Source organism: Hemitrygon akajei, chromosome 30, assembly GCF_048418815.1.
Source record: "Hemitrygon akajei chromosome 30, sHemAka1.3, whole genome shotgun sequence".
Lineage (NCBI taxonomy): Eukaryota > Metazoa > Chordata > Chondrichthyes > Myliobatiformes > Dasyatidae > Hemitrygon > Hemitrygon akajei.
In genome coordinates, this window is record NC_133153.1 from 11,023,896 (window position 1) to 11,048,156 (window position 24,261).

Consider the following 24,261-nt stretch of genomic DNA (forward strand, 5'->3'; position numbering starts at 1 on the left):
GTGTCCAGTGACCCAACAGTCTGTGGGATTTAGAGGATAACATTTGTAGTGAGATTACAGGCTGTTGCAAGAAACATAAGATTGTATTAGCAGGTGATTTTAACTTTCCACATATTGACTGGTACTCCCATACTGTAAAAGGGCTGGATGGGAAAGAGTTTGTCAAATGTGTTCATGAAAGTTTCCTTAATCAATACATAGAAGTCCCAACTAGAGAGAATGAGACAGGGTGGGTCACAGAAGTTTGTGTGGGGGAACACTTTGCATCCAGCAATCATAATACCATTAGTTTCAAGGTAATTATGGAAAAGGATAGATCTGGTCCTTGGATCGAGATTCCAAATTGAAGAAATGCCAATTTTAATGGCATCGGAAAGGATCTGACAAGTGTAGGTGGGGACAGGTTGTTTTTTGGCACAGGTGTACTTAGTAAGTATGTTGGTGCGTGGCTAAGTGGTTAAGGCGTTCATCTAGTGATCTGAAGGTCACTAGTTCGAGCCTTGGCTGAGGCTGCATGTGTGTCCTTGAGCAAGGCACTTAACCACACATTGCTCTGCGACGACACTGGTGCCAAGCTGTATGGGTCCTAATGCCCTTCCCTTGGACAACATCGATGGCGTGGAGAGGGGAGACTTGCAGCTTGGTCTTCCATAAAAAAAACCTTTTGCCCAGGCTTGTGTCCTGGAAACTTTCCAAGGCACAAATCCATGGGCTATCGAGACTAACATAGGCCTACACACACACTTAGTAAGTGGGAGGCCTTCAAAAGTGAAATTTTGGGAATACAGAGTTTCTATGTTCCTGTCGGAATAAAAGGCAAGGATAACAGATTTATGGAATCTTGGTTTTGAGAGATATTGAGGCCCTCGTTAAGAAAAAGGAGGAGGTGCATAGTAGGTATGGGCAGGTAGGAACAAATGAGGTATTTGAGTACAAGAAATGCACAAGAATACATGAAGGAAATTAGGAGGGCTCCAAGAAGGTATGAGGTTCCTCTGCAGACGAGGTGAAAGAGACTCCCAAGGGCTTCCAGATATATTATCATGCATAATATAATGAGATTAGCCCTCTGTGGGAGGCTGGTGCAGAAATTGCAGAGGTCCTAGCAGAGATATTTTAAACATCCTTAGCCACGGGTGAAGTGCTGGAGGATTGGAAGATAGCAAATGTTGTTCCATTGTTTAAGGCTCTAAGAATAAGCCAGGAAATTATAGGCCATTGAGCTTGATATTAGTGGGACAGTTATTGGAAGGTATTCTAAGGGATTGGATATATAAGTATTTGGATGGACAGGGGCTGATTAGGAATAATCAACATGGCTTTGTGTATGGATGGTAGGCTGTGTCTAACCAATCCTATAGAGTTTTTCTAGGAACATACCAGGAAAGTTGATGACGGAGAGGCAGTGGATGTTGTTTACATTCACTTCAGCAAGGTCTTTGACAAGGTCTCGCATAGAAGGTTGGTCAAGAAGGTTCAGACACTTTGCATTCAAGAGGAGGCACTAAATTGAATGGCGAAGACTCGATGGACCAAATGGCCTAATTCTGCTCCTATGTTTTATGGTGTTAACTTGGATTAGACATTGGCTTTGCGGGAGATGCCAGGGAGTGGTAGTAGATGATTGCCTCTCTGACTGGAGGCCTGTTACTACTGGGGTGCCACAGGGATTGGTGTTGGGTCTTTTGTTGTTTGTCATCTACAGCACTATGCAAAAGTCATTGGCACATATGTATAGCTAGGGTGCCTAAGACCTTTGTACAGTACTGTATTTTTCAACGTGGAGCGGTGAGCGAGTTTGTAAATCTGGCAAGAGTAAAGGATGTTGGAAATTGTGAGAGTGAAGCACTATGGGCAGGGTGTGGGACAGGTGGCAGAGGAGTGCCAGGGTTGGTTAGACATGGCACAGGTGCATACACATTCAGCCCTGAGACACCAGGCAAGGTAATTTGATTCCAAGCAATTGGTTAATTGATCATTACGGAATGTCTCCCTGGCGCTTCCCGCTCGTTCCCCTCTCCCTTCCCCCGCCCCACCCATGATTCCCCTCTCCCTGCTCCCTTCCCAGTCTCAGTCCACAATAGAGACCCATATCAGAATCAGATTTACCATCACCCACATGTGTCATGAAGTTTGTTTTTTTCTTCGTGGATGATAGTGTGGTAAACTGGATCAGCAAATGTACGGATAACACTAAGACTGGGGGTGTAGTGGACAGCAGGAAAACTACCATAGTTTGCAGTGGGAGCTGGACCAGCTAGAAAAATCGGCTAAATAATGGCAGATGGAACTTAATGCAGACAAATGTGAAATGTAGCGTGATGGGAGGGCCAACTAGGGTAGGGCTTACAGTGAATGGTAGGGCACTGAGGTGTGTCGTAGAACAGAGGGATCATTAATTCCTTGAAAGTAGCATCACAGGTAGCGTCATAAAGAAAGCTTTTGGCAGATTGGCCTTCATAAATCAATGTATTGAGTACAAGAGTTAAGACGTTATATTTATAAGACATCGGTGTGGTCTAATTTGGAGTATCGTGAGGAGTTTTGGTCACCTACCTACAGGAAAGTAATGAAGATTAAAAGAGTAGAGGGAAGGTTTACAAGGATGCCGCAGGGACTTCAGGACCTAAGTTATAGGGAAAGGTTGATAGGTTAGGGCTTTATTCCTAGAACACAGAGGGAAGATTTGATAGAGGTATACAAAATTTTGAGGGGTATAGATGGGGTAAACGCAAACAGGCTTTTTCCACTGAGGTTGGGTGAAACTGCAACCCGAAGTCATGGATTAAGATTGAGAGGTGAAATGCTTAAGGGGAATATGAGGAGGATCATCTACACTCAGAGGATGGTGAGAGTGTGGAACGAGCTGCCAGAGCAAATGGTGGATGCAGGTTTGAATCCTAAATATAAAAGAAATTTGGAAACGATACCTGAATGGGAGGCGTATGGAGGGCTGTTGTCAGATACAGGTTGATGGAATTAGGCAGATTAATGTTTTGGCATGGACTAGATGGGCTGAAGGGCCTGTTTCTGCCCTGCAGTGTTCAATGACTCTGTAACACTCATCCTGCACAACATTGTGGGACGAAGAGTGTGTGGCCGTGCTGTACTGTTCTACATTAAAATGTGAGAAATCTGAAATTCAACAGATAATGCTAGAAATGCTACATCAGGAGAGACAACATTCACAGAGAGGGAAACAGTTAATGTTTTAATTCATCAATCATCAGAATGAAACTGGAGATTAAAAAATTGAAAAGCACAGAAAGATTGAAATGTGATGTGTACAAAAAGAAAGATCGTGAGAGAGTGGAAGGCTGGGGAAAATTAAGGAATAACAAAATAGCAGATCAACAGGGATGGAGCTGATAGGGGCATTGTTAAATTACAGAAATAGGAGTTGAAGTGTGAACAAATAATTACCTAAATTACTGCAAAATTAGAAACTGAATGCTGGACATTTGAGATGCAAATTACACATTTAAAAAATGTAAATCCCCTTCACATCATGTGCTGCTGCCCTGAATATATCAAGATGCTCCATTTAAACACCAGCACCACTGTTTTATTCAAGAGCTGTGTGTGGTCTCAATTTCTACCAGCAAAGACCGCCAATTTCTTTAATTCCCTTTTGAAAATAAAGCTGACTTTCCACTCTGCAACCACAATCACCTTCACACCTGCCCAATCCCACACAACAAAATCTATCATTATCATGAAACCAACTGCTTTTAGTGCTCACGACTGATACTGTATGTTCCAACTTATTCTAAAGATCAAATGTTGAAAGCAGAAAGAGCGAACAGTGAGGCAGAATGGAGGAGGGGGAGGGGGAGCAAGAGGTGGGGAAAGTTGGCTCATTGACTGCAAGGTTTGAGAGATGGAAAATTCAAAGATAGACAGACTGAATGGTGGAAAAGCCTCATGCTGCCAAAAAGCCGACAGAACTCATTTCCTGTAACACTTTTTCTTTCAACACATATAATAGGCAAAACCACTGGGACACTGCTACTGCTAAAGGGTGCATCAATTTACCAGTTTCAGGAACTGTGTAGATTAAAAATAGTTATTTCACTTGAAAGAGTAACTAATAACAATAAATTTACCATCAGCTGCAGGAATATAACTGTAAGATAATATTTATATAAGATAATATATCAACAACATAAATTCAGAGAATACTTGTGAAGAATAGATTGTATCTGAATTATTTGAGGCCTTCAGTGACACAACGATATGTAACAATATATAACACAAAAGATTAAAAGCAAAAGTGAAAGTCCATCAAATTATAGTATAGTAAACCTCTCATGGTCCAACAGTCTTGCAACTTCAGTGTTCCCAGATGGCAGATTTTCCAGACCAGTGGATGTTATTCTAATCTCCAACACATTAATCATTTTCTAAAGAGGTGATACACCAGTAGAATTAATTTTCTAGGTTAAAAAAAGTCTTATGAAGAAAGGTTGAACAAGCTTAAGTCTATTTTCTTTGGAACAAAGGAAATTGAGAGGCAACTTAATAGAGGTGAAAGATTGTAAGATGCATAGATAGAGTGCAATGGCTAATGTGAGAGGACATCCTTTTAAGGCGAGTGGTGGAAAGTTTAGAGAAGATGTCTGAGTTAAGTACTTTTTTATATACAGAGTGGTTACTGCCTGGAATGTATACTGCCAATGGCGGTGGTAGAGGCTGATTCATTAGGGGCATTTAAGAAACTCCTAGGCACATGGATGAAAGAAAGATGAAGGGCTATAGGCTGTGTAGAAGGGAAGGGTTAGGTTGATCTTGGAGTAGTTTAAAAGGATAGCTGAAGGAACTATGCTCTGCTGTGCTGTTCTACATTACAGGAAAAGCTGGCCTGAAGCACTTAAACAAAGTAGGAAACAGACCCAGTGAGTTAGATGCCAGATCATCATGATTTTCAAAACTCCAATTATCTGGCATTCTTTAGACTGATGGTGTGTTGGATTATCAGATTTTCGAGACTGTTATATGTTATACCTATCAACAAGCATACACTATTTTTACATGTATTACAGTAGTATAATAAATACAGTCCACCCTCCTTATCCATGAGGGATTGGTTCTGGGACCCCTCGCGGATACCAAAATTTGCAGATGCTCAAGTCCCTTATTCAACCTGTCTCAATACGGTGGACCTTAGGACCCAGCGGAACCCCAGACCTTATTTAACCTGTCTCAGTGCTGTGGACATTAAGACCCGTTATCAGAGCTCTGAATCCACAGTGTTTCTGTTCACGAAAATAATCACGATCACGATTAAAAATAAAGTGGAAATAACAAAAGCGATCGGAAAGCGGTGAAACGCCATCGGTCATTGGAAAAGTGTTAGGCTATGTCAGTCAACGATCGGAACAATTTTAAAGGATAAAGTGAGAAAGGCTCTGCCCTGATGAAAGCTACAATTATTACTAAGCTATGCAGTGGTTTAATTATTGGGTTTTGGGTTTTTGATCCTCCACATCAACCCGGCACGGTGGAGAGCGTGCTTGGAAGTGGTCTGTCACTGGATCGAACTCGGGAACTTCCCAAGCCCGGCGCTGAAACATACGTTCTTAAGTGTTTTATATGCATAGAAAGGTAAATTATATACTATACAATAAGACAAACGTTTGACTAACTGACACTAAATAATACCAGATGTACCTGTTCCGGCTTACTTAGTAAGAGAACTTACGACTTTTTTCGATCCCGATCCACGATAACCCACGCACATCTTCTGGTATACTTTAAATTATCTCTAGATTACTTATAATACCTAATACAATGTAAATTCTATGTAAAATAGCTGTTATACTACATTGTTTAGGGAATAATGACAAGAAAAAAAAGTCTGTACACACTCCAATGACAAGTGCTGGGAGAGCACTTCTGGGTTTTCGCGATTCGCAGTTGGTTGAATTCGCAGATAAGGAGGGCCACTGCACAGTTCCTCACATCATCACCTGTGTTTCACATGTAGTTTAACACTCCAGAATAAATGCATCACAAATTATAGAATTATAAGATTGAATTATGAATTTACACTGTATAACAGAGACACAAGAGAAACTGCAGATCCAGCACTTTATGTGTGTGCTTCAGGCTGTATAAACTTGGAATTCAGAGGATGAGAGGTGACTTAATAAAACTTTAAATGCTAAGCAGATTCAATTAAAATAATGTATTCATTATGTAGGTAGGGAAGTTCATATTGTGGCTCATGAAATTATAAAATATATTTAATTGAGTAGAGGACGAGACAACCAGGAAAAGTTGCCTAGTATGGAGGCTAAGGGACAAAGCGATTGGAAATATCTTGAGGGGGAATTCCACACAACTTCAGTAGTCCAGAGAATTTAAGAGTAGAAATGAGAGTGTTAAACAAGTCCTGAGAAGAAGAATTTATAAGAGTTGGGTTAAACCAGTGAGAATTGGAAATTAGAATTCTAACTCTACCACATCTGTTTGAACAGGCAAGCTATGTAAGGCATAAACACAAGAGTTAAATATCCTGCAAGTAGCAAAGTGGGGTGTCACCAGTGAGCCTTGTTTCAGTCAACACAAGTGTCCATGTTGAAGTTGTAGATGGGTCAAACCTCACTTACAAGTGAATGGACTATCAGTAAGAAGATATGTAGAATATGCTGACCTATGGGAGCATCTTCTCCCTTAGAGATGTGAAATGTTCCATGGTTCCATTCAGGAGGAAATTATTCTCTATTAAACTAATATACTTTACAACAAGTTCAACTAGTTATCTGTTTTACTGCTACTCGTGGCATACTCATGTGCAAGTTAGCTTCTGTAATTATGCTACGCCGAGACTGAAACTCAAAGGTAATTCACCAAATATAAAGAACAAAGATAAGTGTTTTATATTTGCAGATTTTTCATTGTCATCGTTCATACCATCCTCTGCAAACTTGTTTAGACTTTTCTGGTTTTATGGACCAGCTGAAAGATTGGGCTGAAAAGTAACAAAAGGAAGTTAGTGAGGCACTTTTTTGTTGAACTTTGGGAGGCCAAACGAGAGTAGGACTTACATGATGAGCAGAAGGGCACTGAGGAGTGTGGTAGAATAGAGCGATCTGAGGAATATAGATCCACACTTCCTTGAAAGTGGTGTCACAGCTAGATGGGGCCGTAAAAGTTGCTTTCAGCACATTGGCTTTCAATGTACTGAGTACCGGAGTTGGGATGTTACGTAGAAGCTGTATCGTAAGATCGTATACCACAAGACATAAAAGCAGAATTAGGCCAATTGCCCCGTTGAGTCTGCTCTGCCATTTCACCATGACTGGTCCATTTCCCTCTCAACCCCATTCTCCTGCCTTCTCCCCATAACTTTTCATGCCTTGACAAATCAACATCTGCCTTAAATGACCTGGCCTCTACAGCTGCCTGCAGCAATGAATTCCATAGATTTACCTCCCCCTTGCCAAAGAAATTCTTCATCTCTGTTCTAAATGGACATCCCTCTATTTTGAGGCTGTGCCCTCTGATCTTAGACTCCCCCACCAAAGGAAACATCCTCTTAACATCCACTCTATCTGGGCCTTCAACAAGATTCTCCTTCATTCTTCTCAATTTCAGTGTGTCTAGGCCCAGAGACTTCAAATGCTGCTATCATAACCCTTTCATTTCTGGAATCATTCTCATGAGCCTCCTCTGAACTCTCTCCAATGTCAGCAGATTCCTTCTTAAATAAGGGGTCCAAAACTGCTCACAATTTTCCATGAGGCCACACCCGTGCCTTATACAGCCTCAGCTTTTAAATTCTAGTCCTCTTAAAATGAACGTGAACATTGCATTTGCCTTCTTCACCACCAACTCAACGTGCAAATTTACCTTTAGGGAATCCTGCACGGGGACTCCAAATCCCTTTGCACCTCAAATTTTTGAATTTTCTCTCTGTTTAGATAAAGCTTTCTGCTTTTATTCCTACTACCAAAGTTCATGACCATACACTTCCCAACACTATTTATCTGCCACCTCTTTGCTCATTCTTCTTATCTAAGTCCTTCTGCAGCCTCCCTTCTTCCTTAACACTACCTGCTGCTCTATCTATCTTCATATCATCCACAATCTTGGCTACAAAGCATTCAATTTCATCAACCAAATTGTTGAGATACAATGTAAAATAAAACGTGGTCCCAATACAGAACCCTGTGCGACATCACTAGTCACCGGCAGCCAATCCAAAAAGGATCCTTTTATTCCTACTCTTTGCCTCCTGCCAATCAGCCAATGCTCTATCCATGCTTGTATCTTTCCTTTATTACCCTGAGCTCTTACCTCATTTAGCTGCCTCGTGTGTGGCACCTTGTCAAAGGCCTTCTGAAAATCCAAGTGCACAACATCCATCAATTCTCTTTTGTCTATCCTGTTTGCTATATCTTTAAACTTTTCCAACAGATGCGTCAGGCAACATTTCCCCTTAAGGAAACCATGCTGATTTTGGCCTATTTTGTCATGTGCCTACAAATACCTCAAAACCACATCCTTAACAATTGACTCCAACATCTTCCCATTCACTAAGGTCAGGCTAACTGGCCTATTACTTCCTTTCTTCTGCTTTTCTCCCTTCTTGAAGAGTGGAGTAACATAGCAATTTTTCCAGTCCCCAAACTGTGCTAGAATCAATTGATTCTTGAAAGATCATTACTAATGCCTCCACAATCTTTTCAGGTACCTCTTTTAGAACCCTGGGTATAGACCATCAGGTCCAGGTGACTTCAGACCTTTCAGTTTCCCAAGCACCATCTCCCTAATAATAGTAACTGCACTCACTTCTGCCCCTTGACACCCCAAACTTCTGGCATACTAATAGACAATAGGTGCAGGAGTAGGCCCTTCGGCCCCTCAAGCCAGCACTGCTATTCAATGTGATCATGGTTGATCATCCACAATCAGTGCCCCATTCCTGCCTTCTCCCCATATCCTTTGACTCTGCTATCTTTAAGAGCTCTAACTCTTTCTTGAAAGCATCCAGAGAATTGGCCTCCACTGCCTTCTGAGGCAGAAGTTTTTCCTCAACTCCGTTCTAAATGGCCTACCCCTTATTCTTAAACTGTGGCTTCTGGTTCTGGACTCCCCCAACATCGGAAACATGTTTCCTGCCTCTAGCATGTCCAATCCCTTAACAATCTTATCAATCAGATCCCCTCTCATTCTTCTAAATTCCAGTGTATACAAGCCCAGTCGCTCCAATCTTTCAACATATGACAGCCCCACCATCCCGGGAATCAACTTCGTGAACCTACGCTGCACTCCCTCAATAACAAGAATGTCCTTCCTCAAATTTGGAGACCAAAGCTGCACACAATACTCCAGGTGGGGTCTCACCAGGACCCTGTACAACTGCAGAAGGACCTCTTTGCTCCTATACTCAACTTCCCTTGTTATGAAGGCCAACATGCCATTAGCTTTCTTCACTGCCTGCTGTACCTGCATGCTTACCTTCAGTAACTGATGAACAAGGACACCTAGATCTCATTGTACTTCCCCTTTTCCTAACTTGACACCATTCAAATAGTAATCTGCCTTCCTGTTCTTGCTACCAAAGTGGATAACCTCACATTTATCCACATTAAACTGCATCTGCCCACTCACCCAATCTGTCCAAGTCACCCTGCATTCTCCTAATGTCCTCTTCATATGTCACACTGCCACCCAGCTTTGTGTCATCTACAAATTTGCTGATGTTACTTTTAATCCCTTCATCTAAATCATTAATGTATATTGTAAATAACTGCGGTCCCAGCACCGAGCCTTGTGGTACCCCAATAGTCACTGCCTGCCATTCTGAAAAGGACCCGTTAATCCCTACTCTTTGTTTCCTGTCTGCCAACCAATTTTCTACCCATGTTAGTACCCTACCCCCAATACCATTTGCTCTAATTTTGCCCACTAATCTCCTATGTGGGACCTTATCAAAGGCTTTCTGAAAGTCCAGTTACACTACATCTACTGGCTCTCCCTTGTCCATTTTCATAGATACATCCTCAAAAAATTCCAGAAGATTAGTCAAGCATGATTTCCCCTTCGTAAATCCATGCTGACTTGGACCGATCCTGTTACTGCTATCCAAATGTGCCGCTATCTCATCTTTTATAATTGACTCCAGCTTCTTCCCCACCACTGATGTCAGGCTAACTGGTCTATAATTCCCTGTTTTCTCTCTCCCTCCTTTCTTAAAAAGTGGGATAACATTAGCTATCCTCAAATCCTCAGGAACTGATCCTGAATCTATAGAACATTGGAAAATGAATACCAAAGCGTCCATGATTTCTAGAGCCACCTCCTTAAGTACCCTGGGATGCAGACCATCAGGCCCTGGGGATTTATTAGCCTTCAGTCCCATCAGTCTACCCAACACCATTTTCTGCCTAATGTGAATTTGTGAATTTCCTTCAGTTCCTCTGTTACCCTAGGTCCTCTGGCCACTATTACATCTGGGAGATTGTCTGTGTCTTCCCTAGTGAAGACAGATCCAAAGTACCTGTTCAACTCGTCTGCCATTTCCTCGTTCCCCATTATAATTTCTCCCGTTTCTGCCTTCAAGGGCCCAACTTTGGTCTTAACTAATTTTTTTTTCCCTCTTCACATACCTAAAAAAGTTTTTACTATTCTCCTTTATATTCTTGGCTTCGTAACCTCATCTTTTCTCCCCGTAATGCCTTTTTAGTAATCTTCTGTTGCTCTTTAAAAGTTTCCCAATCCTCTGGCTTCCTGCTCATCTTTGCTAAGTTATACTTCTCTTTTATTTTTATACTGTCCTTGACTTCCCTTGTCAGCCACGGTTGCCCCTGACTCCCCTTAGAATCTTTCTTCCTCTTTGGAATGAACTGATCCTGCACCTTCTGTATTATTCCCAGAAATACCTGCCATTGTTGTTCCACTGTCATCCCTGCTAGGGTATCCTTCCAGTCAACTTTGGCTAGTTCCTCCCTCACGGCTCCATAGTCCCCTTTGTTCAACTGTAATATTGACTCTTCCGATTTTCCCTTCTCCCTCTCAAATTGTAGATTAAAACTTATCATATTATGGTCTCTACCTCCTCATGGCTCCTTTACCTTGAGTTCCCTTATCAAATCCGGTTCATTACACAACACAATATTCAGAATTGCCTTCTCTCTGGTAGGTTCCAGTACAAGATACTCTAAGAATCCATCGCAGAGGCACTCCACAAACTCCCTTTCTTGGGGTCCAGTACTAACCTGATTTTCCCAGTCTACCTGCATGTTGAAATCCCCATTACAACTGTACCATTACCTTTGCGACATGCTAATTTTAGCTTTTTTTTAAAAACTTTTTTTATTGAGTTTTCAGATAATTACAGAAAGAAAAAAAAACCTTCCCCCCTCCCCTTAGCCCCTCCCCCCTAACATCCCTATAGAAAAAGAAAGAAAGAAAGAAAGAAAGAAAGAAAGAAAGAGTGCCTGGATATCGGAAGATCCCCACATGCTCCACGGAGTTCGTAATAACTTTAGTATATATATTTATTTATTTCCCCAAATAACCAATTATTTTATCTTCAGAGCACCTATATATTTAATCCTGTCTTTTGTAAATAAGGGAGCCAAATTTTCAAAAATGTTTCATATTTATCTCTTAAATTATAAGTAATTTTTTAAAGTGGAATACAGCTGGAAATTTCATTCTTCCAACGATCTATACTTAAGTATGCATCCAATTTCCAAGTAACTGCAATAGCCTTTTTGGCTACTGCCAGTGCAATTTTTATAAATTCTTTCCGAAATTTATTCAATTTGGGTTTCGATTTTATCCCTTCAATATCGCCTAATAAAAATAATATTGGATTATGTGGAAGTTGTGTTCCAATAAAACTCTTAAATTTGTCCAAAAAGGTTGAATTTTGGAACAAGACCAAGTAGAATGTAAAAAAGTACCAATTTCTTGGTTACATCGGAAACACTGATCAGATAAATTTGGATTTAATTTATTTATTTTTTGTGGTGTAATATATAATTGATGTAAAAAATTATATTGCACTAATCTTAACCAAACATTTATTGTATTTGTCATACTATCAAGACATAGTCTTGACCAATTTGTTTCTTCAATTTTAATATTCAAGTCACTTTCCCATTTTTGCCTTGACTTATGGACTCCGTGTTTAATTGCCTGTTTTTGAATCAAGCTATACATACAAGAAATAAATTTTTTAGTTTTTCCTTTTTGAATTAAAGTTTCTATTTCATTAGATTTTGGCAATAACATTGTTTGACCTAATTTTTCTCTTAAATAAGCCCTTAATTGGAAGTAACAAAAAAGAGTGTTGTTCTGGGGTACAATTACCCCAGAAGTTTTTTCAAGAGTTAAATAAATATGTGAGGAAGTTTCTTTGGAAAGGTAAGATGTCAAGAATATCGTTGGAAAAATTGACATGGAAATTTGATCTAGGAGGGTTACAACTTCCAAATTTTAAGAATTATTATAAAGCAAATCAACTTAGATTTATTGCATCTTTTTTTGAGAAAGGTAGACCGGCATGGATTAGAATAGAACTAGATAAAATAGGAGAAAATACACCAGAAGATTTTATATATAAATGGGAATCTAAATGGATACGGGAAAAGAAAGAATCTCCTATATTAAAACATTTGATTAACTTATGGAATAAGATAAATGTTGATGATGAGACAAAGAAATCTTTATTAGCAAAGAGATCTTTAATTCAAAATAGACTTATTCCTTTTACAATCGATAATCAACTTTTATATAATTGGCTTCAAAAAGGGATTAGATATATAGGAGATTGTTTTGAAGGACGTATATTAATGTCATTTGATCAATTAAAGAATAAATATAAAGTATCAAACTAATTTTAGCTCTTGATTCAACTTACACCCTATATCCACGCTACTACTACAAATAGAGTCTTCTACAGTGATATCAGATATTGGTGAGGCCTAATTTGAAGTATTATGTGCAGTTCTGGTCACCTACCTACAGGAAAGATATCAATAAGACTGAAAGAGTGCAGATAAAATTTACAAAGATGTTGTGGGGACTTGAGGAGCTGAGTTACAGGGAAAAGTTGGATAGGTTAGGATTTTATTGCCTGGGGAGCAGGAGAATAAGAAAGAGATTTGATGGAGGTATATAAAATGAGGGGTATTGATAGGGTAAATGCAAGCAGCTTCTTTTCCACTCTGGTCGGTTAAGTCTAGAGCTAGAGGTCAAGGGTTAAGGATGAAAGGTAAAATGTTAAAAGGGAACATAAAGGGGGAACTTCTTAACTCCTTGAGTGGTGAGAGTGTGAAACAAGTTGCCAGCAGAAATGGTAGATACAGGTTCAATTTCCACACTTAAGAGAAATTTAAATAGGTACATGGATGGGAAGGTTACAGAGGGCTATGGTCTGGATGCAGATTGATTGCACTATGCATAATAATATTTCAGCACGGATCAGATGAGCTGAAGGGTCTGTTTCTCTGTTGTTGTGTTGACTCTGACTAATCAACTTCCAATCAGCAGTAAAAAAACAAATTAGTTTGCTCTCTCATCTACTCACACAATTGAGTTTGAATTTCATATTCAAAAGTGAAGGCGGCAATTTCTAGAGATCTGCTTCCTTTGATTTTTCTTTCAAACCAAAAACTTAAATAACTTACTTGTAACTTCCTGCAAGAAATCCAGACAGGGTCTGCTAGTTCCAGATAGACTAACAGAGACAGCCAGTGGAGTCTGCCCTTCATAGTTCCTTGTATTACAATCTGCACCATAGTTATGTAACATCCTTGCACAAAGCACATCATCTTTCAACGCAGATAAGTGTAATGGCGTTTGTCCATCCTCCAGCCGCCCAAGGTTTGTGTCTGCTCCTCTTTGAAGGAACATTCTACAGTAAGAGTGGTTGCTTTTGATCACTGCATACCGTAACAAGAAACCATTCTGAATATCAATATTGGCATTGTGGTCCAAAAGAATTTTCACACAGCTTGAACGTTCTCTGATAATGGCCAACTGAAGTGGTGTTGTGCCTTTGTCACTGAGTGGATCGACTTCAGCTTTAAATTCCAGCAAAAGCTTGACAAATGAATCCCTGCCATAATGGGCAGCCACGTGAAGAGGAGTCCATCCATCGTTGCTTTTAGCATTAATAATATCAGGTCTGTGTTCAGATTCCAACATCAACCGTGCAATCCGTGCTCGGCCATGCATGGCTGCGTAATGCAAAGCAGTGAAGCCTCCAATTAAATCTTTAACAGTGGGATCAGCTGAAAAAGATTAAAAGCAATTTAAAAAACAGTACTAAATCAGTGTTATCATCTTCATTAATTGCATTGTAAAAGTATAACATCAAATATTTTAACAGACACAAGATTATTCCAGATGAATGAAACTTCCCCTGAATACAGTACAGTATATTGAAATCTCTGTCTTCTCTAGACAGCCGAGCAATCTTCAGCTCAGTTTTACTTATGTAGGGCAATAGTTTGAAACTGGTTTCGCTGCTTGTGACAACCACATCAGCCCTTCAGTTTACCTAGAAGTTAGCCTAATACTGTAACAACCTCATGTGATACTGAAACAAAAATGTGGTGGCACGTTTGATTCATATTTTGAACCACAGTGGCACTTTCCTCTCTGAACCACAACAATGCAGGTTCAACTACCACACCAGTTTCAAGCTCAAACTCCAGATTGACATCTCTGTGTAACACAGAGAGTGTTCAACCCTGCTGGAGGTGTTGAACTTGGGGCTATCTGGCCTCTATACTCTCCATGATTCCAGCTAAACAGGAATATGTGAATTTTCCTCAGAGAAAATCTCCCTCAACTAAAATCTAAAACAGATGACAGACGAAAATGTAGTAGGCCAGCTTTCACTTTAAGTCTGCTTCACTATTCATTATGATTTTCAGCAGCAGTGCAGAAAGGTGGCACAATCTCTAAATCCTATCATTTGTTTCATATCAGAGAACTTATCATTTTTTATTTTTAATGATTCAACACTCTGTGACATTTATTTTCATCTTGGTTCTAAATGGTTTACTCCTTAATGACATACCCAATTATTTCATTGTGTACAAGCTAGCTGATAGAGAGATACTTTATTTGATGCAAAGTACTGTAGGCCATATTGAGCGATAACATCTGAGGCTCTGTTCTGGGCAAAGCACATTGATCCAATCATGAAGGCCTGCCAGTGGCTCCACTTCATTAGGAATTTGAGGAGATTTTGTATATAAACAAATTTCTATAGATGTATGGTGGGGTGGAGACCATTCTGACTGGTTGCATCACTCTCTGGTATGGAGGCTCCAATACACAGGAATGTAAGAAGCTGTATATTCAGGTAGTTCCATCACAACCCTCCCCACTGCTGAGGGCTTCTTCAAGATGGCAGCATCCATCATTAATGACAGTCACCAGCCAGTACCCACCCTCTCCTTGTTACTACTGCCAGTGAGGAGTTTCCAGAGCCCAAAGTCAGGAACAGGTGCTTCCCATCTGTCATCAGATTTCTAAATGGTCCATGACCACCACCTCATTTTTTTCCCCCACACTATTTGAGTTTACAGTAAGTTTGTGCTTTGCATGATACTGTTGCCACAAAACAACAAATTTTACATTGTATAAAACGGTGATAATAAAATTGATTCCTAAATGCTAGTCTTTCATTCTTGGTTTCTGTATCTTGAAAAGCAAAGCAGCAAATCACCACCCACAGGTTTAGAATTCAGACTTTCATTGTTCACCACAAAGTATCAAAGTAGCACTACATTGTGTAATATTTTCCCCTGAGATGTGTGCAAATGTTAGTATTGTTAGGGGAGATTCAAACAAGAAGACATGAGTTGAGAGTTAAGGGGCAAAAGTTTAGGGGTAACGCAAGGGGGAACTTCTTTACTCAGAGAGTGGTAGCTGTGTGGAACGAGCTTCCAGTAGAAGTGGTAGAGGCAGGTTCGATACTGTCATTTAAAAAAAAATTGGATAGATATATGGACAGGAAAGGAATGGAGGGTTATGGGCTAAGTGCAGGTCAGTGGGACTAGGTGAGAGTAAGCATTCAGCATGGACTAGAAGGGCCGAGATGGCCTGTTTCCATGCTGTAATTGTTATACGGTTATATCATATGTGATGGAATCAGCAGTTTTACTGATAAGAGTCAATTAGAGATTTCAGTGGTGCAGAGGGCAGCATAGACTGGTGAAGCTGAAAATTCTGATTCTGTGGTGTAGACCTTAATAATCACATTCAATTTAAATCTGACTGATAAGAGTCCTAAGGCATTGTACAGAAGCACTCTCCATGAACCCCTAGCTACAATCCTTGCTTAAACAATAACACTAAAACCATTTAATTAACTTCTATTTTATTTTGCTTGAGGAATCCTGTAATGTGCAAATCAGCTGACAAATTTGCTTTCATAGCAACAGTGCCTACATTTGGAGTAGAATTATGATGCAGTAATCTGGATGTGATAACATGTTAAATAACTCATTTTCTTTGAGTCATTTAGCAGTGCCAGAGGGCACAATGTAAGCCTATAGAGGTGGGGATAGAAGTTTTGCTGGATGTTCACGCCGCAGAACCTACTTGCTCCTTGGCATTACGGGGACTGCAAAGAAAAGCCATCAGGACCATCACAGAGACTACTGACTGAGCCTCCAGATAGCTACGGATCAGGAGGTTTGACCCGTGGACCAATGTCAGGGCCTGAATGACCCTGGCTGGGTTGTTTGGGTGAGTGTCTGATGCTGAAAGATGCGAAAACACCCGATGACCCAATGTTACACTACTGAGGACGTGTCCCAGCATATCCTAGGCTGCATCTCAGTATCATGGTTAGAGCACTTTCATTTGATACCAGGAGCTACAGCAGTCAATACGTGCCATTCTTCGCATAGCCAGCAACCAAGTAGGAACAAAGTTTTGCTGACCCTATTTGATTCCCAGCTTACTGTCTATATACCTGCACATTTCCAGTGAAGCAACAATCTGCTAGCTAGAGGAACTCATTAGTTCAAGTAGCATCTATGTAAGGGGAAATTAAATCTCTGTAAGACAACTGACAGTAGAGAGAGGAGTTTACCTATGTAGAGGGGAGGGGGAAGTGATGAAGCAGGAGCACAATGCAGCATTCCCCCCCCCCCCCCAACTCACAGTGCTACTCCTCCACCCATGGAGTTCCTCTAGATATTGGCAACTGTAGTCTTTTGTCTCTCCATTTGTTGCAGGGCTTTGGATGATAATCAGTAAAGGCAATTGCAGTACAACTCTCCTCCATCCATCTCATTGGTACTGAACCCAGGACTTCCAATTGCTTTATTGATATTATAACAGAATAGAAATTAAATAGATTATCTATATTCTCAACAATAAAAGCTGACATCTATCCAAAGCCTTTAACACTAAAAGAATTTGTTAATGTGATTAACTGAAAAAGCTCAACTCTGGTAATACTAGACTCATTGTGCTAGTTTTTAAAGTGCCTTGTCTACAATTCTGGTTGGTGGATGAACAAAAACCTATAGAAACCTAGCAGTCATAAAATGGATGTTTAACCTAGAGACTGAAAATTCTAAAAGCCCTCATTTCAAATTTGTTAGTTTGCTTATTCTTGTTTAGTGCCAGGAAATCTACAAAATTCTTATAATTCCTACCACTCACTACACCAGTTCACCGACTCCCTTCAAAGAAATGTATCTGCTGCCTGAGATGGTCAGGGCAACACTTTGTCACTCTCAGGGCAATAAGTAGTAGGCAATAATAGTCAACAGCATTGGCAAACAAGCTTTAATAAGAGAATTAAAATTACATAATTGGATAATATTTTGTGTATTCCAAAATGCTCAGAATAAAACATCTATAATGCAATAAATATTTCATTTTTGCATTTAGTAAGATCCCATGTACAGATGAATGGTTTGTGTTGGCATAGAAAAGATTATTAGCATACTAAAATCTTTAATTATGGTCATAGCTTCACCAATGATCTTCTGGGTGCAAAGATGGGACACAGCTTCACAGCTCTTCTGAAAGAGCAAAATTTTTTCAATAATGCACTGAGGTAGGTGACTAGATGATGTTCAATTCATTGGGCGAGACTCCAGTCCATGAGATTCTGACTTGGAAACTTAATTAAATGAACACCATGCGAGCATAGTATGTAAGTTAACATTTTTTAAAAAGCTAACACAAAATAAAAAAAATCCTAAAAAGGATATTGGTTTAGTTGCAATCTATAGAAAGCTCTGGTTGCTATATCAGAAAGCAGAAACAAAAGCACTTTTATTTATTATTATGCTCCAAATTACTTGAAATTCAAGTTTTCAAAAACATCACCACTTTTGCAGTTATCAGTGAAAAATCCAGATAAGATTTAAATACATAAAATTAATTTTGGACAGAAAAACATTATTAAAAATTTCAACAATAACATCATTTTGGAATTACTCAGTTTCCAAAGAAATGAATCTCAAAATGCTTGTCCTCTCCATTGGTTAACACTGCCATCTACTGAGTTAGAAAACAATCAAAAATTCAGTGACAAATACTACAAAACAGATCTTGAAAATCTGAGAGGCCGAAAAGCAGAACCAAATCATGCTAAAAACATCAGAAAGGTATGCAGTATTAACAATGATCTAGAGAATGAGAAAGGATATACATTAGTAAAAGCAACAAGGTATTATTTTCTACGATGAGTTAACACTCACTGAAATTATCAGTAGCAATAGTTATTTCAGTTCTTAGAGTACAAATTTGGGTTAGATGGGTTCACATCTGTGCTATTTAACCCAGAGTAATCTGCACACTACCGTCTACACAAGCGTGTCATAAGTTTAAATTATTTGAGTGTCACAATTAGAAAATAGTGAGACAAAAGTCTGTAGATGCTAGAATCGGGTGCAACAATCTGCTGGAGGAACTCAGCAAGTTGATCAGCATTTATTGAGGGAAAGCAATTGATGTCCTGATGCAGGGCTTTGACTCAATGTCAATAATTCCTCCCTTCTAACAATGTTGCTTGATTTTTTTTCTCATTTCTTCCAGCAGATTGCTTGTTGCTGTAGGAAATAGAACCTTCGCAGCTTCAATAACTGAACAGGACAGGGTTTCAATCAATTACATGCTACTTGTGGTTCCATTAAACAAAGTGAAAGCGATTTTTAATGGGTCACCAGAACTTCCCATCTCAGTTTTGGTGTAATCTACTGATGTTAATAATTGGAACAATTGAGACCACTACTGCTTGCAATGCAGTCTATGATTTCACAGATCCGCAAATGACACCCAAATACTAACATTGCTCTCCTTGACCAGTCAGCTGGGAGATGAGACTGCAGATGCAAGGAACATTATCCTGCCAGCCTTCTTCCTCCCATCTCACGCTCCTGGTGCCTTTCATGCTTTGCAATTCTTTGCTGTTCTTCCTCATGCACAAGGTCTCTTTAACTTACTAGATTGTACAGAACTTAGCTACCACTAAAAGGTTTCACTAGCTATTTAGTGTATTTAGCAATCTGATAAAGGCAATGAGGCCTCACTGTGAGATGAGCAATCTTGCTCTCCATCTCTATGGGGCCTTGAGTCGCTTTCATTGTAACTGTAAAGCTGCTGTGGTTAGCGAGCATACTAATGAAAGTTCCCATAGTGGAAGGCAGTCCATCTTGCTGACCAGAAAATAAGGCAGCACTGTAGACCCCAGCAGGTTAAAAATATCATGTTTTCCAGAAATACTGCATGCACCAAAAGGAATTTCTTCTTATGATCCACCAGCACCAAGTATTTGCATATCCTCCATATATTGTAAATAGTATCTGGATGATCCAGATACAACATCAAAAACATTATGATGAAAGTGAAACATGAAAACATACAAATATGAGCAGGCCATTTGGTCCATCAACTCGACCCCATCATTCAATGGTATACTCCACGGAGATGTTTTTTTTCTTCCTCCTTCTGAAATGCACAAACCTCATTGCTCTGCCTCCAGAGGCGCTGTCAATTTTGTATGCAGTTTGCTTTGAACAAACATCACTTCCAGTTCACACGCTGTTTGATTTTACATAATTTCCTGCACAGGTTAATTCGGATTTGTACTTGGAGCAAGCACGGTAGAAAGACATCCATCCGCATCCGCTCTTGAAACAGTAATATCTGTGAATCTTAAGCTTTCTTGATATTAAGAAACATTTAGTATGTGTACTTTGAAGGACAGTTATCAATATTAATACAACGTTGCGCCATGAGTTCACTCTGGTCTACAGGGCATAGTAATGGAATGTTGAACGTGTGTATTACCTTGGTTAATGCTGATTGTGAAAATAGATTCAAAGATTCAAAGATTCAAAAACTTTATTGTCATTCTAACCGTACATCAGCTCTGCAGGGCAGAATGAGACAGCATTTGCCAGGAGCAGTGCAATCATAACATAACAAACTCAACACTAAATAATAAACATAACAATAAATAGTAAAAACACAACAGCCACAAGTCAGTTAAAAACAAATTATAAGTGTCCAGTACAAGTTAAAAGTATCCAAAGCAGAGTCAGGTAGAGCAGCTATTTAGCAGTCGGACTGCCTGTAGGAGGAAGCTGTTTAGTAGCCTTGTGGTTTTAGTTTTGATGCTCCTGTAACATTTACCTGATGGCAGAAGAACAAACAGTATAATCGCTAATACTAGTATATTCAGGTGTGTGACGATTCTATATTGAATCTAATACATGTTTTACTTAACTTACTGCAATTTCACAGTCTTCTCATTAAAAACCCTGAAGAAAACTTCAAGCTAGGGTGATTTTTGAGAAGGTATTTAACTCCCTGCCTTATTTTGTACACAACGCACTGTGACGGCAGTACAGTGAAAAGATAACTCATTTGCAAAGGCATTGCCCACACATTGGAGATGCATCTGAACATCATACACTACAACGCAAGCTTCCAACCCCCACCAATGTCGATCGCCACGATCTAGAAGTGAAAATGTAGCATATCGACTGTGTCTTTGCGACACTCCAACAAATCTACAAGCAGCATGAGCTCAAGTCAGAGCCAAAGCAGTGGTTTATGCTAAATGTGAAGCTGAGATGCAAATGCAGAAAGCTTGTATAGACATGGAGACAGCAAATGTGGAGGCTATGTTAAATGCACTCAGGCTGCCTTAACAGAGGCAAAGAAGTATGAAGTAGCACCTGACGTAAGACGGGGGCAAGTCTATAACCAGAATCAGTCATGCTTTGCTATCAAAACAGCCAATGCAGCTAACTTTCACTTAGTACAGGTATTGACAGTCAAGGTCTTCAGCAGTAAACACCCACAACACCCCTTTCTGCAGTTTTATCACAGCAAAGGCTTCAGTCAAGAGTCGTTACCCGATACCAATTCCATTTGCACAGACACGGACAGACTGAATTCTCACCCATCCCAGGATACACAGTTGACAAGCCATTCTCCACAATGCCCTTATTCAGGAGACGTAGGTGCAATGGATTTGACTCGTTGAGACCTAGTCACAGCAAAACTTGACCAGCCTACCAGTTATTTGTCTTGAAGATCAAGCTTTCACAATGCCTTGGAACTAGTTCTCAAGCCTAGTGAAGAACTGGACTTTCTCTGCAAGTGGCTTGATAGAGAGTCATTGCAAAATGTGACACCGATTAGGGCAGTGGACACTGATAGTGCAGCTACAGGTTTGAAAATGCTGTGCGGATGCTGGACAAATGTCACGACTCTCCAGTGGCAACTGAAGAATCTCTCTTCAGCAGACTTGACCACTTTCCAATGCTCCCACACAAAGGGCTGCAGAAGCTACTGTTTCGAATTGAACGGTTATACGTTGTGCAGTAAGACTGTTTCAAGACTGAGACTGCTCATTCTTTTGCCAAAAACATAATGATCATTTGACTTCTAGTTTCAGCAGTGAAATTTGACATCTTGGACCTCAGGCAGGTTGTGTTCTGCATCTAGAGGCACTGTTCATTTAGTATGCAGTTCGTTTTGTACAAACATCACTTCCTGCTTGTAAGCTGTTTTTTTTTAAATTTACACCACCTCCTGAACAGATTAATTTGGATTTCAACTTAAAGCAAACACACAAGAAAAATACAGCACAGTAGCATCGTGGTTAGCACAATGCTTTACAGTAAGGCAACTGACACAGACTGCAGTGGAGGCCAAGTAAGTACGCATATTTAAGCCAGAAGTTGACTGTTTCCTGATCAGTCAGGGCATCAAAGAATATGCCGAGCAGGCAGGTATATGGGGTTGAGTAGGATCTGGGATCAGCCATGATGGAATGGCAGAGCTTACTTGATGGGCTAATGGCAGAGCTTACTTGATGGGCTGAATGGCCGAATTCTACTTCTATGATTTACATCTTATGACCGAGGTTCAATTTCTGCCACTGTCTGTAAGGAGTTTGTACATTTTCCCCATGACCGTGTGGGTTTCCTTCCAGTTCAAAGACAGACTAATAGGGAAATTAATTAGTCATTGTAAATTGTCTCCTGATTAGGCCAGGATTAAAATCTGGATTAAATTGCTGGGCAGCATAGCTCAAAGAGCCTGACAAGTAGCCTTACAAGTAAACAGACAAACACCTACCTCTATCCACTATTTGCTCTTGAAACAGCAGTATCTGTGAACCTTAAGCTTTCTTGATATTAGTAAACATTTAGTAGATATACTTTGAAGAAAGTACTATGCTCATCGTTTACCACTATTAAGCTATCATTGCACTACGAGTTTACTCTGGTCTACACGACACAGTAAAACAGAATGTTGCATGTGTATATTACCTTGGCTAATGCTGATCATGAGAATAATCAACATTATTAGTATATTCAGGCATGTAACAATCCTGTATTGAATCTAATGTGTGTTTTACAACTTTTTGCAGCTTCATAAAGTTTTCTCGTTAAAAACTCTGAAGAAAGCTTCTAGCTTAGGTGATTTTTGAGGTATTTTAACTCCCTGCATAGCTTTGTACACAATGCCCTATGAGGACAGTAGCCTCACAGTAAACTCCAATGTTTCTCACCCAATCAACACACCCAGATTCTGTTGCAGAATTCAAATCTCTTCACCAAGCACGCTTCCCATCTGTGTCAACACATTACAAGATGTAATGCCGATACTTTATGTTGGCATTAGTCAGACCACATTGAATATCATGAGCAGTTTTGGGCCTCTTATCTAAGGAGTACTGGCATTCGAGAGGGCCTAGATATTCCAATTTGCCTACCAGAGCAACAGGTCCACAGCAGATGCCATCTCATTGGCTCTTCACACATCTGGACACATCACATCTGGACAGCAAAGATACATTCCTCAGGATGCTCTGCACCGATTACAGCTCAGCATTTAATACACCATCCACTCAAAACTAATCAATAAGTTCCAACACCTGGGCCTCAATACCTCCTTGTGCAATTGGGTCCTGGATTTCCTCAACAGTCACACAATCCCCATCAGCACAGGTGTACTACGAGGCTGTCTGCCTAACTCCCCCCCCCCCCCCCCCATTCTACTTGCTTTATGCTTATGACCATGATGCAAAGCACAGCTCCAATGCCATATTTAAATTTGCTGAAGACACCATTGTTATTAGCCAAATCAGCATGTAGAAGGGAGACTAAAAGTCTGGCTGAGTGGCACCACACAACACTCCATGTCAGAAAGACTAAAGTCCTGATTATTGACTTCAGGAGGAAGAAACTGGAGGTCCATGAGCCAGTTCTCATTGGGGGCGAGGGTCAGCAACTTTACATTCCTAGGTGTTATCGTTTCAGGGAACCTGTCTGGGTCCAGCACGCAAGTGCCATTAAAAAGAAAGCATCACAGCACCTCTACGTTTAGATGTTTTTCTACTGAGGTAGGGTGGGACTACAACCAGAGGTCATGGCTTAAGGGTGAAAGGTGAGAAGCTTAAGGGGAACACATGTGGAAACCTTTCACTCTGAGGGTCAAGTGAGTGTGGAATGACCTGCCAGCACAAGTGGTCCATACAAGCTTGATTTCAACATTTAAGAGAAGCTTGGGTAGCTGCATGAGGGTTATGGTCCTACTGCAGATTGATGGGAGTAGGCAGTAGGGAGTAATGGTTTCTGCATGGATTAGATGGGCCAAAGGGTCTGTTTCTGCACTGTAATTCTCTATGATTATGTTTGTAAAGGTTTGACATGTCATCGAAAACTTTGACAAACTTCTATAGATGTGTGGTAGAGAGTTTATTGATTGGTTGCAACACAGCCTGGTATGGAAACACCA

At 40.1% G+C, this 24,261-nt stretch overlaps 1 protein-coding gene across 2 annotated transcripts in view; it reads right to left on the reverse strand.

Moving 5' to 3' along the window:
* asb7 (ankyrin repeat and SOCS box containing 7) overlaps positions 1-24,261 on the reverse strand; it is a 69,431-nt gene that overhangs the window by 12,314 nt on the left and 32,856 nt on the right. For both annotated transcript variants that reach the window (XM_073032984.1, XM_073032985.1), the window contains exon 3: positions 13,647-14,252. In XM_073032984.1, the coding sequence (XP_072889085.1) occupies positions 13,647-14,252 (606 nt within the window). The remainder of the gene's footprint in view (positions 1-13,646; positions 14,253-24,261) is intronic.